The 15501-nt window shown below is 35.6% G+C and overlaps 1 protein-coding gene across 1 annotated transcript in view; it reads left to right on the top strand.

Annotated features, from left to right (window-relative positions):
• Positions 1-14969, top strand: part of SREK1IP1 (SREK1 interacting protein 1) — a 31108-nt gene extending 16139 nt beyond the window's left edge. Inside the window, exons 4-5 of the mRNA XM_063086839.1 lie at positions 12211-12283; positions 14738-14969. Coding sequence (XP_062942909.1) covers positions 12211-12283; positions 14738-14921 — 257 coding nt within the window. The 3' untranslated portion in view covers positions 14922-14969. The remainder of the gene's footprint in view (positions 1-12210; positions 12284-14737) is intronic.
• Positions 14970-15501: the final 532 nt, after the last annotated feature.

Here is a 15501-nt window from a genome sequence, read left to right as displayed (position 1 = left end):
TGTATTTCTATATGCTGGTAATGAACAATCAGAAGTTTTGAAAGTATTTCTTACAATAACATCAAAAAATATAAAGTACTAAGAATAAATCTGACAAAAGATATTCCAGACAGAAATGTACAAAACGTTGAGGAAAATTTTCAAAATGAATAAATGGAAAGATATACCATACTCATTCAGTGGAAGCCTCAGTCTTTTTAAGATGTCAGTTCTCCCCAAACTGATCTATACATTCAAAGCAGTCACAATCAAAATTCCATCAGGCTATTCTAGAAATTGACAAGCCAATTCTAAAGTTATTGCAGAGGGCCAACCCCGTGGCGCACTCGGGAGAGTGCGGCGCTGGGAGCGCAGCAGCGCTCCTGCCGCGGGTTCGGATCCTATATAGGGGTGGCCGGTGCGCTTACTGGCTGAGCGTGGTGCGGCCGGTCATGAAAAAGACAAAAAAATAATAATAAAAATAAATAAATAAATAAATAAAGTTATTGCAGAAATGTAACAAACCTAGAATAGCCCAAATACTTTCAAATAGAACAACAAAATTGCAGGGCTAATATAGACTGTTTCATGACTTATTGTAAAGCTACAAGTAATCAAGAAAGCTATAAGGCCAATATAGGGATTGAACCCTGGACCTTGGTTTTATCAGCACCATACTCTAACCAACTCAGCTAACCAGCTGACAGTGTGGTATTCATGTAAAAATATATCAGTGGAACAGAGTAGTCCTATACATATTACATGTATGATCAACTGATTTTTTTAATTAAACTTTTTATTTTGAGATAATTGTTGATTCACATGCAGCTATTGGAAATAATATGGTGATTCCTTGTGAACTTACCCAGTTTCCTCAATGGTTACATCTTCCAAAACTATAGTACACGTAAGACAAACAGGATATTGATTTTGATGTAGTAATAATACAGAACACTTCCATCACCACAGGGATCACCCATTTTGTCCTTTTTTTTTTTTTTTTTTTTTTTACCTACGTCCAGTTCCCTCTTGTCCCGACTACCTTCTTAACCAAAAATTTGCTTAATATTTCTATAATATTGTAATTTCAATAATGTTTATAAATGGAGTCATACAGTATGTAACCTTTTCATATTGGCTTTTTTAACTAACCATACATCCCCGGAGATTCACTTAGGTTGTTGCATATGTCAATAGTTTGTTACTTTTTATTGCTGGATAATACTCTATGGCATGGATATACCACAGTTTAAGTGTTTACCTGTTAAAGGGCGTCTTGGTTTTCATTTTGCACTATTAATAAAACTGGGTGAAGGTAAGTCTTCATTTCCATGGGATGAATACCCATAGTACAATTGGCTGGACTATATGGTAGTTGCACATTTCGGAACTACCAAAAGCTGGATTATTATGGGGACCTGAGGCAGGGAGCCAGGGACTGGACCCCCCCTCCCACAACCAGGCACACTGCACCAGTGCCTCGGGGCCTCCCTGGAGACCTGACGCATAGAGAGGGGGACTGGACTCCCCTCCCACAACCAGGCACACCATGTCTGCGCCTCGGGGCCTACCTGGGGACCTGAGGCATGGAGAAGGGGACCAGAGCCCCCTCCCACAACCAGGCACACCACATCTGTGCCTCAGGGCCTGCCTCGAGACCCGAGGCGTGGAGAAGGGGACCAGACCCCCCTCCCACAACCAGGCACAATGTGCCAGCAACCTGGGGCCTGCCCAGTTACCTGAGGCATGGAGCCAGGGTCTGGACACTTCCCACAAGCAGGTACACCACCAGCACAAAGGAGCATGCCAAAAACATCATCTCCATGTGGGTGGACCACCACAGCCACCACAATAACCATGGCTGCCGTGAAAGTGGCTAGACACCACAGCCACCACGCAGATGGTCTGCCAGCCACTGGAGTGCATTGACACAAGGAGAGCCACCAGCAGAGATAAAGAAAAGAAGAGGACGTCTCTCTCCACAAAGCCCATTTCAGAGTGACAGAAGAGGCATCTGCTCTATGATAATATTGGGGGACCTGAACACACCTCTCAGCATTGGACAGATCGTCTAGGCAATGAATCAACAGAGTAACTATTATTCTTTCAGAAGGAGAGAAGAAATCTAGGGTAATTAGAGGGGGGACTGGAGAGAGAGAAGGGGATAAGGAGAGATTGGACAAAGGGCATAAAGAATAATTATGATTTGTAATTATATATGCTATTAATATTGATTTGATCAACATATCTCAATGTTGAACCCCCAAAATATGTATAATCAAGTTTGAGTCAATAAAAATTAAAACAAAACAAAAGTGCTATAAACAGGATTTGGGTGAAAATAAGTCTTCATTTCCATGGGATGAATACCCAAGAGTATAATTGGCTGGATTATATGGTAGTTCCATGTTTTGTTTCTTGATAAAATGCCAAACTGTTTCTAGAGTGGCTGTATCATTTTACATCCCCACCAGAAATATATGAATGACCCTCATTTGGTGTTCAGCATTCTGATAGGCATGTAGTTATATCTCATTGTGGTTTTAATTTACATTTCACTAATGGCTAATGATCTTAAACATCTTTTCATCACTATGATTGTTGAATTATTTTCATATATTTATACAAGAGTATTTTTAAAAGTTCATGGAAAAAGAATTAAAAGAACGCAAATCTTTCCATGAACTTTTTAAAGTACCCTCGTATACATACACACATATATACATATGAAGGTTTGTGTGTATATATATATATGTGTATGTGTATGTATTATGGTATTTCAAATAGTTCATGGAAAAATGGGAATAAAAGATCATGAGGTATTCTTAACATTGCCAAGATGTTGGAATAGATGGTCTGTGATGTTGCCATCCCCCACAACAGATCAACTTACAGCTATTCAAACACAAAAACTGGCATCTGGAAATCACTGGAACTTGGGGGCAGAGTAGTAGAGACACATGGAGTTCATGAAGGTGTGGAAGGCTGCAGTGACCAGGAGGAGAGATACACTGATCTGCCCAAGCCCTAGCTGCTCCCCCAGCCAGCATGGCACAGAGCACAAAGCAGCTGCCAGCACACAGAAGCAGCTAACTTACAATGGCAGAGCCATAGCATCACCCTTTGCATGAAGCTACTTAGAGTCTGGAGGGGAGAAGGATGCTCTGACTGCTGGCAAAAAGAAAAATACCATTCTGAGTGCACCATTTCATCCCCCAAGGCAGCAAAATTACTCTCAAGCTTTCCCTGGGCCCGCATAGGAGGGAGAGGTTGCAGCTGATGAGGGGAAGAAATCACCCAGAAGTTGGGGAGTCTTCACAGGAGAGGGGTCTGCCCCATGGGAAACATTTGGAGTGCCAAGGAAGAGGGCTGGTCCACCAGGGGAAAATCAGGGCACAGCACTGACAGCTGTTCTTCCTTACATTTGGCATAGGCACCATATAGTTGAGATCAGTCAGTAAAATAGAATTGCAGGGAGCACAGCTTGCAGAAAAGACTCAGTCCTGGGCCAGATTTCCAACACTGCCCAGCTGAGTTTGTGGAGACCCCACATACCCAAAATGACTAAAAGGACAACAATTAAAATCCAGTATTTATTATCTTCTTAGACTGAGAAACAACAGCAAAGCAGCAATTTAGCTCAGGCACAGAGCTCAAGTTCCAGTCCCCACAGGATGTTTCCTATAATTCAAGAACTAACTACAGAACAGCAAATTAGTTCCAGTGCAGTATTTAAGTGGTGGTCGTTGCTATTAATTCACTGCAGAACAGATAAAACCACAGGCCAGAGACAAAGTTCTGAGATTGAGCAGGAAAGGTCTAACACCACTGAAGAACACCTATAAAACCTGGAAGAGGTAGCCATCTCCTCAAATGTGCAGGCGTCAATGTAAAGACACAAAGACTGAGAATAAACAAAGAAATATGACACCACCGAAGGTAACAGCACCAGCAGTAAACCCAGAACAGTGGATTTATGAAATGTCTGACAGAATTCAGATTAATTCTAAAGATGTTCAGGGAGTCACAGGAAATACAGATAGGAAATTAAACGATATTTGGAAAACAATTCAGGAGCAGTATATTAGTCCATTTTGTGTTGCTGTAACAGAATACCTGAGACTGGGTAATTTATAAAGAGCAGGTTTATTTGGCTTACGATTCAGGGACAGCTGCATATGGTGCGGTCCTCATAAGGCCCATCGTAAGGCACATCACAATCAGATTATCAAAAAATAAAGAAAGAATACTGAAAGCAGCAAGAGAAAAGAAACACATAACTTTCAGCAGAGCCCCAATATGACTTTCAGCAGATTTCCTAGTAGAAACCATGCAGGAGAAAGACTGGGATGATATATTCAAAGTGCTAATGGAAAAAGACTGTCTACCAAGAATTCTGTATCCAGTAAAACTAACCTTTGAATATAAAGGAGAAATAAAGTCTGTCCTAGACAAGTAAAGGTTAAGGGATTTCATTAGTACTAGACCTGCTTTACAAGAAATGCTAAAGAGAGTTCTTCAGTCAGAAAGTGAAACAAGAAAACATTCGAAGGTACAAAACTTACTAGTAAAGTAAATATGTAGACAATTTCAAAATTCTCAAATGTTGTTAAGTGTGGTTAATAAACCACTTATATACTTAGTATGAAGACTAAAGGATAAATGTAACGAGATAATAAATACAACAACCATACAAGAGGCAATAATAAAAGATATAACTTGAAACAACAGAATATCAAAAAGTTGGGGGGAATGATGTTAAAGCATAAAGTTGGCTTTGGGTTTTTTTTTTTTTTTTCTTTGTCTTTTACCAAAGGTAAATTGTTGTTAGTTTAAAGTAATCTATTGTAACTATAGCATGTTTTTTGTAAGTCTTATGGTAACCATTACACAAAAGCTTATAATAGACATACCAAAAATAAATAGCAAGAAATCAAAACATACTACTAAAGAAAGTCACTTAATCACAAAGGAAAATAGTAAGACCAGAAAAAAGGATCAACAAAACAGTGAGGAAAATGTTTTAAAAAATGGCAGTAAAAAGTCCCTATATGTCAATAATAACTCTTCAGCCTTATAACCCGAGGGTCACAGGTTTGGATCCCGGAACAGCCAGCCACAAAAAAACAAACAAACAAAAAACAAAACCTAAATTTGAATAAATTCCCTAGTTAAAAGACAGAGTGGCCAAATGGATTATAAAATAAAATCCAACAATATGCTGCTTATGATAAACTCGCTTCACCTATAGAGACATACAATGACTGAAAGTGAAGGGATGGAAAAAGATATTTCATGCAAATGGAAACCAAAAAAGAGCAGGAGTAGCTATACTTATATCAGAAAAAATATACTTCAAGCCAAGGAATATAAACAAACAAACAAACAAAACATACTTATATAATGATAAAGTGATTAAGAAGTGGATATAATGATTATAAATATATATGCAACCAACACCAGGGCACCCAGATATATAAAGTGATTCCTGTTAGACCTAATGGTAGAGATAGACTTCAGCACAGTAATAGTTGGGGACTTTGATACCCCACTTTCAGCAAAGAACAGGTCTGCTAGACAGAAAATTAATGAAGAAACATCAGAGTTAATCTCCACTCCAGACTAATTGGACCTCTTGGGCATTTACAGAACATTTCATACAACAGCTGCAGAATACATATTCTAATCAGCAGCATATGGAACATTATCCAGAATAGACCATATATTAGGTCAGAAAACAAGATTTAACAAATAAAAAAAAAAAATCCAAATCATATTAACTATCATGTCCAACCACAATGGAATAGAACTAGAAATAAATAACAGAAGGGATGTTGAAAACTGTGCAAGTATATGGAAATTAAATGTGCTCCTAAACAATGAATGGGTCAAAGAAGGAATCAAAAAGGAAATGAAAAAATTTCTGGAGACAAAAGAAAACACATCATACCAGAACCTGTATGATACAGCAAAATCAGTTCTAAGAGGTGAATTTATAGCAATAAATGCCTATGTTAAAAAGGAAGAAAGATTTCAAATAAACAACCTAATGTTATATCTCAAGGAACTAGAAAAAGGAGAACAAACCAAACCCAAAATTAGTAGAAAAGGAGAAGTAACCAAGGTCAGAACAAAAATAAATTAGAGATTACAAAAATAATTCAAAAGATTGATAAAACAAAGAGTTGGCTTTTCGAAAAGATAAATAAAATCAATAAAACTTTTGCTAGACTAACAAAGATTAACCAAGAGAGAAGACACAAAATCAGAAATGAAAAAGGAGACATTACTGCTATACCACAGAAGTACAAAGGATCATAAGAGAATATTACAGACAACTATACACCAACGAACTGCAAAACCTAAAAGAACTAAATTCCTGGGCATATACCATGTACCAAGGTTGAAACAGAAAGAACCAGAAAAATTAAACAGACCAATAATAAGTAATGAGATTGAAACAGTAATAAAAAATCTCCCAACAAAGATAACTTCAGGACCCAGACAGCTTCACTGCCAAATTCTACAAAACATTTAAAGAAGAACTTATACCAATTCTTCTCAAACTCTTCCAAAAAATCGAAGAGGTGAGAATACTTCCAAGCTCATTCTATGAGGCCAGCATTACCCTCATACCAAAACCAGAAAAAACCAAACCAATATCCCTAATGAACATAGACACAAAAATCCTCACCAAAATACTAGGAAAACTGAATCCAACAACACATTAAAAAGCCCATTAACCATGATCAAGCAGGAATCATCCTAGGATGCAAAGATGGCTCAACATACAGAAATCAATAAATGTGATACATCACATCAACTGAATGAAGGGGGAAAAGCCCACGATCATTTTAATAGATGCAGAAAAAGCATTTGATAAAATCCAACAACTTTCATGATAAAAGCACTAAAAAAATTTAAGTATAGAAGGAATGTATCTCAACACAGTAAAGGCCATATGTGGTCAGCCCACAACTAGTATACCGAATGAACAAAAGTCAAAGACTTTTCCTCTAAGATCTGGAATAAGACAAGGATGTCCATTTTCCCCACTTTTATTCAGTATAGTGCTAGAGGCTCTAGCCAGCACAATAAAGGAAGAGAAAGCAATAAAAGGCATCCAAATTGAAAAGGAGGAAGTCATGCTATCTGTGTTTGCAGATGGCATGGTCTATACACAGAAAACACTAAAGATTCTACCAAAAAATTACTAGGACTAATTAGCAAATTCAATAAAGTGGCAGGATACAAAATCAACACCCCCAAATCAGTAGCATTCCTATATGCTAATAATGAAATATATGAAGAAGAAATCAAGAATGTAAAACAATTCACAATAGCTACCAAAAGAAATGAAATGCCTAGGAGTAAATTTGACCAAGGAGGTGATAGACCTCTATGATGAAAACAACAAAACATTGGTGAAGGAAGTTGAAGACACAAATAAATGGAAAAATATCCTGTGTTCATGGGTTGAAATAATTAATATCATCAAAATGACCATATTACCCAAAATAATCTACAGATTCAACACTATTCCTATGAAAATATAAACAACATCCTTCACAGAAATAGAAAAAGCTATCTTAAAATTTGTATGGAACCACCCGCACCTCCTATTGCATGCCCCCCAGCCAAAGCAATCTTAACAAAAAGAACAAAGTTGGAGGTGTCACTGTACCTGACTTCAAAATATATTATAAAGCTATAGTAACCAAAATAAACATGGTACTGGCTATATGAACAGACAGATAGACCAACAGAATAGAATAGAAAGGCCAGAAATAAACCTGTGCATTTACATTTACAGCCAACTGATTTTTGACAAAGGTGCCAAAAATATACACTGGGGAAAGGATAGCCTCTTTTGATTTATCTACAGTGACTTTGAATGTTTTTAAATTTTTCTGTGGTGCTTTGTATAGCTTTTTTAGTGGTAGTTCTAGATATTATGTTTTATGTACATAACTTATCAGTCTACTAGTATTGTCATTTTACCAGTTCAAGTGAAATATGGAAACCTTACTTCTCTTTGTCTCTCTATCCTCTTTTATTTACAATACAATTTTCCTAAATATTACTTCTATATACATTTAGAACCACATCAGACAGTGTTATAATTTTTGCTTCCATCCTCAAACATAATTTAGAAATTCAAGAGGAGAAGGAACCAATATTCTTTCTTACTGTGTTTTTTCCTTCTCAGTGTTGCAGAAATCCTTCTTTTATAATTTCCTTTTTATTTAGAGAAAAAATTTTTAGCTGTTCTGTTAGGGTATGTATGTTGGTGATAAGTTCTTTTAATTTTTCTTTATTTGAGGATGTCTTAATTTCTTCTTCATTCCTAAAGGATGTTTTCACTGGATAGAGGATACCAGTTGACAGTTCTTTTCTTTTAGTACTTGAAAAATGTTGTGCCACTTCATTCTGGCTTTTATGAATTCTGATTATAAATCTTCTTTTACTGTAGTTGTTTTGCCCCTATAGATAATGTGTGGTTTTTCTCTGTCCGCTTTCAAGATTTTTTGTCATTTGTTTTCAAAAGTTTAATTATGATGCGTCTTTATGTGAATTTTATCCTGTTTGGGGTTCACTTAGCTTCTTGAATCTGTAGCTTTGTGTGCCTTGCTAAATTTGAGAAGTTTTTAGCTACTACTTCTTCAGTACTTTTTCAGCTCCTACCCCCTTCTCTCCTTGCAAGATTCCAGTGGTATATATTAGATCTTTCATAATTGTCCCACAGGTCCCTGAGGCTCTGTTCATTTTTTCTAAAGTCTGTTTTCTCTACATTGTTCAGACTGAGTGACTTCTATTGTTCTGTCTTCCAATTCACTGATTATTTCTTCTGTGCCTTCTATTCTTTTGCTGAGCCCATCTACTGAGCTTTCAGTTTATGGTATTTTTAGTTAAAAAAAAATTTTTTTTCTTTTGGATCTTCCATTTCTTTGCCAAAGCTTTCTGTTTTTTTCATTTGTTTCAATGTGCATAATTGCTCACTGAAGCATTCTTACAATGGCTGCTTTAAAATGTTTTTCAGTTAATTCTAATATCTCTTTCACTGTGATGTCATCATCTAGTAATTGTTTCGTTTTTCATTCACTTTGAGTTCTGCCTGGTTCTTGATTTGATGAGTCTTTACTATTGAAATTTGGACTTTTAAAAGTTACACTGTGAAACTCTGACTTTTCTTTAAACCTTCAGTTTTATCTGGCTTTCTCTGATTTCACACCAGAAAACAAATAGGCATTGCTGCCTTGTTACTACCAGATAGAGATAGAAGTCTAGTTTCCCCACTCAGCCTCCATCAACACCCAAGGGTGGGCATAGCTCCTTGTTATTGATGGGTGAGGGTCAGAGTTCTAGCTCCCCATGTCTCCCTGACACCATGGTTGGGTGGTCTTGTTACCACCGAGTGATGGTAACAAGGGCTCCTCTGACACCACTCCAGCACGGATGGGAGGGGTGCCTCATTACTGCCAGGTGACGGTGAAAGTCCTGGCGCCACATGTCATCTCCACTGAAATCATTAATGGAGGCCTCATTACTGGCCAGTGGGGATGAAGCTTCTGGCTCTGTACTTGGACTTCTCTTCCGATACACCCAGTTGGGGTATTGTGATCCCTTATCACAGTTTCACAAAGATTGGACTTTGCTGGCATGGGTGGGGGTGGTGCCACAATTTTTTTCTGTAGTGTTTGGCTGGAGTAGGGAAGTTATTTTCTAAAAGTTCTGTCTTTCTAGGCTGCCCCTTTCTTGGCTCTCTTTCTTGGCTGAAGAGAGCAAATTTTTGTTGGAGCATTTTTGTGCTCGTCATTGCCACGTTGCCAGTTTCTTCAGCTGCAAGTCCAAGATATATGAGGCAAAAAGAAACCCCAGGGAACTTACTACTGTATCTTTCTTTCGATTTCAAGATCACTAACTGGTCTGTCTTTTCTTTATCTTTCAGAATCTTCTTATGTTTATAATATCTGGGATTTTTAGTTGTACTTAATAGGAGAAATGGGAAAAGTGCCTCTATTCCATCTTCCCAGAATTGGACGTTCAACTGAGTTTTGACAAAGGCGAAAAGGCAATTTTGTGGAGAAAGAGTCTTTTCAACAAATGGTGCTAAAATAATTATATTGTATTGAACTTTGATCCCTACTTTGTATCATACATAAAAATTAACTCAAAAAAGATGATAGACCTAAATTTAATACCTAAAACTTTTAGAAGAAAAGATAGGGGAAATTTATTGTGACCTTGGGTTAAGCAAAAATTTCTTAGGTAAAACATCAAAAGCACATTTTATAAAAGAAAAAATTGATAATTGCCACTGATTGAGCACTTACCATACACCAGAATAACACTAGTACTTTATACCTTGATATCTTTAATCCTCACGATAACTCGATTAGTATTTTCCATTCCCTTTTTATTGATGAGGAAACTGAAACTTAGGTTGAAACTTGTCTAAGTTGTCACAGCTAGTAAGTCAGGAGGCTAGATGCAAATGCAGGTGTACCTTAACTCCAAAGCTACTGTGCCATGCTGCCTCTCATGCTTGTTCACGCCTGTTTCTCATGATAAATACACAAGCAGTTTTTAAACAGATAAGCAGTGTTTTCTCAATGCAAGTGTGTACCTCTCCTCTAGTAACAAATTCAGGATTGTGAAATAGAAGCTAATTTGAGAGAATGGGATATAGAAAGAAAACTGAGACTGGAAAGCAAGACTGAAGCACTAGTTTTCAGGTAGTAATCAACAGTCTCTGACATACATGTTGGCTTGGACTTCCCCTTAAAAGTCTCAAGCACCCTGTCCTTTCATGTCTAACAGAAGTTACCTGAGCTGATAGAATGTCTGCTCATTCCCAAGTACTGCGTGTAATTGAGATGTTAGCTTCAAAAATCATATTATTCATTCTGCTTAAAATAGCATAGAATCTCTCCCAGCATGCCATCACTTGCACTGTTTTAGTACTTCTCTCATAATAGAAAGAGAGTTTTTCCGGGAATTTGCCATTGACCAGTTTCCTAAATAGCTGCTGGTATAACTGACAAAAATCCCAAATGCCAGAAGTAGAGATAAGTAAGTAGCCTATGGCACTTATTTTTGCAATTTGAGTCTCCACTGTATATTGTCATTTGAGTAGTTTTTAAAAGATGCTTTCTTTATTCCCCCTGCCCTATTTTTCTTCACTTTGCTTTTTATCATTTTTTCAAATTTACTAAGCCAGCCATTGACATATTTCGCTGATGGCACTCAAGAAAGAGGTGCTCCAGACTCAGAAAGGAAGAGAAGTAACTGAGAGCTGAAAGGCGTTAAATATAGTCCTTGGAATTTCAAGATTTTTCTCCCTCTTAATACATTTTAATCTTTGGTCTGGCCATATTTTTTCCTTTTCTCAGTCACATTTTTAGTTCTACATAGAGTACTTCTCACTGATTTTCTTTTATAACTCTCATGTACATCTTTATATGTTAAAATATCACCATCATATTCTCTTTACCATTAATAATGATGTTGATCTATGTTTAATGATACGGGGGAATATCTGCTGTGTTAAGTGAAAGAAAATATTATATATATCATAATAAGTTTTTTAAAGGTGAAAAAACTTGGGACTTATAAGAAACCACAGTTTGTGTGTATCATTAAATATGTGTATTTGGTCTTATATAGAGAAAGCCTAGAATACACACCAAATTGTGTGTTTTAAAAAACAAGTTAGAGAATAATATGTGTTGCATGATCTTAATTTTGTGAACAAAAGAAAATTTTAAAACTATGTACTGTTGTGTTATCCTGCTTTTTAAGGCCAAGATGGTATGCACCAAAACATAGATACTGATTTGCTATAGGAATTAGAAGTTTTTACTTGATATATTGAGCATTATTTGCAATTTTTCTAAAAAGCATATAATACTTTTATTATAAGGTTTTTGTTTTGTTGTTGTTTTAGGGTTTTTTTTTTTTGTTTTTTTTTTTGGCAGCTGGCCTGTCTGGGGGTATGAACACTAGACCTTGGTGTTACAACACTGCACTCTAACCAACTGAGCTAACTGGCAGCCCCTTAAAGTTTTTAATGAATAAAAATAGTTAAGAAGGGGGATTGTTAAAAGAGAAGTACAGTATCCTGACCAGTGAAATTCACCAGCCAACAACTAAAATCAAAAAATATGTACATATCATATTAATATATAGACTCATGGTGACCTGATTTTTCCTTCCCACCTCTTCCCACAGGAGTAAATGAAGAAGAGGAGAAGAAAAAAGAAAAAACCAAAGAGAAAATCAAATTGAAAAAAAAAAGGAAAAGGTATTCTTTAAATAGCATTTTTTTTTAAAAGCAGGACTATGACCCAGGATGGATTACAAAATTTTATTTTTTATGTATAGTCCAGTTAATTTAATATTAATTTTTTCTTAATGGAGTTAGATGTTCAGTTGTTTCAGTAAAATAGCAAAGTCTTTCATGTTAGGAATCAAAAATAATCTATATTCAGCTACCTTAAATTTTCTTCTTGGAACAAATCAAGGTATGAATAACAGCCCTCTCCCACCTTTTATGTATTCTGTTTGTATTCTAGCTTTTTAACTTTTAGAACAGCAGCTAAGCTTTTAATTGGACTCTTTGCATGTGTTTTGTCCTTATATATATGAAGTTGGAGCTTAAATATTTGTATTCTCATAATATCGTCACCATGGCTAAGAAATTAATTAATAGAATTTAATAGAACTTGTTATGTTAAAAATTCCTTCAGGTCCTTCAGAACCTTCCTGAGTCACCTGTGAATTTTTACCATTAACTCTTTTAACAACTAACTGGTTAAAGAAATTGATCAAAATAAGAGGCAACGTCTTCCCTGGAAGAGGCAGTAACTTCCTTTCCTGGTTAATGAGTGCAGTTTCATTCATACTAGCATAAATGTATACATATAGACATTTTTTAAGGAACTTGGTGTAGTTATTCCTGGTTCGGACCCAGTTGTCTCACAGAGTAGGTACTGTAAATCAGGTTTTGTCACTTTGTAGTTTTTATAGAGCATTTAATACATTTAAACACCTTAGATATCTTATAAGTTGGAAAAGTTAGCTTACTTTCAAGTGTTGGGAGTTAAATAATAATCCTTAACATAAACTATGGGATGTAAATAAGATTAAATAGGAATGTAGAGCTTAGGATTTCTGACTAGTATGTTTTTGAATCATTTGTGCTAGCACAGCAAGATGGATTGCTTACAGGAATCATGAGATTATTTATTGTCTTACAAATTCTAATATACTTGTTTTCTAGTAATTTATTATTTATTCAGGTCTCTCTACCTTGAGCCTTGCAGACTTTAGACAGGGCCTGAGATTAAACTTTTCTATGCACCCTTAGCAGAGATAGTGCCACCTAATAGTGTTGCTATGCCAATGCCTAAAATTTTGACTTAAAAATGAGAATCCAGGATCAAAAAGCCAAAGAAAAATGTGCAGGCAGAGAAGAAGCTCTAGTCAGAATCCAGAGGGCAAGTCAAGCAGAGTCTAAAGGAAAGCAGACAAGACTTGATAATAATAGAGTTGAGAAGAGAGGAAGAGAATACATGAGAAAATAAGCTTAGCAGATGTCTAAGTAGACAGACAAGGAGGAGAAAGGAATACAACATTACAGACATGAGGGAAACTTGTAGTCACTAAAAGAGAGGTAGTCAGTTAAGGAATTCGCACAGGTCACTATACAGACACGAGACAGCCTTGAAGCCGTGTAGTCTCATGGATTTGTTGTTAAACCATTTTTATGACTATCTTGGGTTTTCTTAGTTTGGTTTTAGCTCCTAATATTTAGATCACTAAACTCTTGAGATGTCTTTTTAAGTTTTAAATTAACTCAGTTTCTGCCTTGTCACTCATATTTTACATTTGGATAAGATCTTTATATAAGATCTTAAAAGATGGCTTTTTCTGTTTTTTTTTTTCTTTTTTTAAATAGTAGAGGAAGAAATTTTACAATTTGTTTCAAATTTAGCAGTACAGTAATATTAGAAAAGTAAAGTATAATGATAAGTCGTCCTCATCCATTTATATACAGTGTTAATTTAAAAGCATCCTTTCTGTAACTATTGAAAATTATTTTGTAATGCATATGTTTATCTGTATCACTCTACATCCAGAGGGATCAAGTACTTTAACTTGAAAAATCAAAAGAATTAACAAAAGTGTTTTTATTTTGCTAATTTTCAGCTTTTGTGCATTTATGCCAAGGTACAATTATAGCCCTTCATATATACATATATATAATTGCATCCTTTTGTGGTGCTTTTAAGAGAATATGCTAACAAGTTATATACACAAGTAAATTGTGTATATAATGAGGCTTGGTGAATGCTAATTTTCCTTTTAATATTGTGAAGGGTAGGACAGCATGAAAAACTGAAAATCACAGAAAGTATCATCCTCACTGAATTTAAAACTCATTATAGAGTTGAACAGAATAGACGTATTAGTTTTATCAGTTTCTGTGACCAAGCAGCAAAAATTCTGAATTCAGCATTTTAAGAGAATACAAATATATAAGCACATTTGAGTTTCTTTACAAGGGGACTTTGAAAAGTTTGTGGAAAAATGGAATTAAAGGAGAATATGAATCTTGCTGTGAACTTTGTGAAGTACCCTCGCATGTTTATGCTCCACCTTACTCTAAGTAGAATTTAAGGCAGTTCAAATTCCATTTAAAATTGCCTATCAATCATAAGTGCAATTATCAGTCAGTATTTATTATTGCCCATAGGTCTTATTCATCCAGTTCCACTGAACAAGACACTTCAAAACAGAAGAAACAAAAATATCAGAAGAAAGAAAAGAAAAAAGAAAAAAAGAATAAATCCAAAAAAGGGAAACATCACAAAAAGGAGAAAAAGAAGAGGAAAAAGGAAAAGCATTCTTCAAATAGTTCTGAATTCTCCAAAAAGTAACTAAGACTTTGGCCTGATCCATTAAATTCAAAAATTTATTTTAAAAAATTATTTGTCCTTCCTTGGAATTTCCTATATAATTATGCTTTGCAATGAATCACAGCCATTTTCATATAGACATTTTTCATATGTGGGACCATTATCCCTCTGGCAATGTATTTTTAATGTGCTATGACTATAAAGTATTAAATCAGTCTTGTTACTTGATAGTCATGCCCCAAGTAGAACTATTTATACATACAAAGCACCCCGTGTGTTTGGCTAGTGTTATTACTTCATAAGTTGATGGTAAAATGGCTTTACTATAGTTGACACAGGTAATCTACCTACCAGTTAATGAGTATTGCTGAATCAAGTATCTGCCTCCCAGTGATGAAGCTATGTAGAGGTAATGCTTTACTCTTGACACTGAAAAATTTAATAGCTTTATATACTATGATGTAATGTAGAAAGAGTGAAAATCTTCACTGTTTTTAAATCTCTGGGCATTTTTTAATATCATAGGAGATGTAGGTGCTTTACTGGTCTTGACTAGGACTTTTTAAATGAACGGTTATCTGCAAGAAGATAATCATGAAAA

This window comes from Cynocephalus volans, chromosome 2 (genome assembly GCF_027409185.1).
Source record: "Cynocephalus volans isolate mCynVol1 chromosome 2, mCynVol1.pri, whole genome shotgun sequence".
NCBI classification, from domain to species: domain Eukaryota; kingdom Metazoa; phylum Chordata; class Mammalia; order Dermoptera; family Cynocephalidae; genus Cynocephalus; species Cynocephalus volans.
This window is presented reverse-complemented; position numbering and strand designations above follow the sequence as displayed.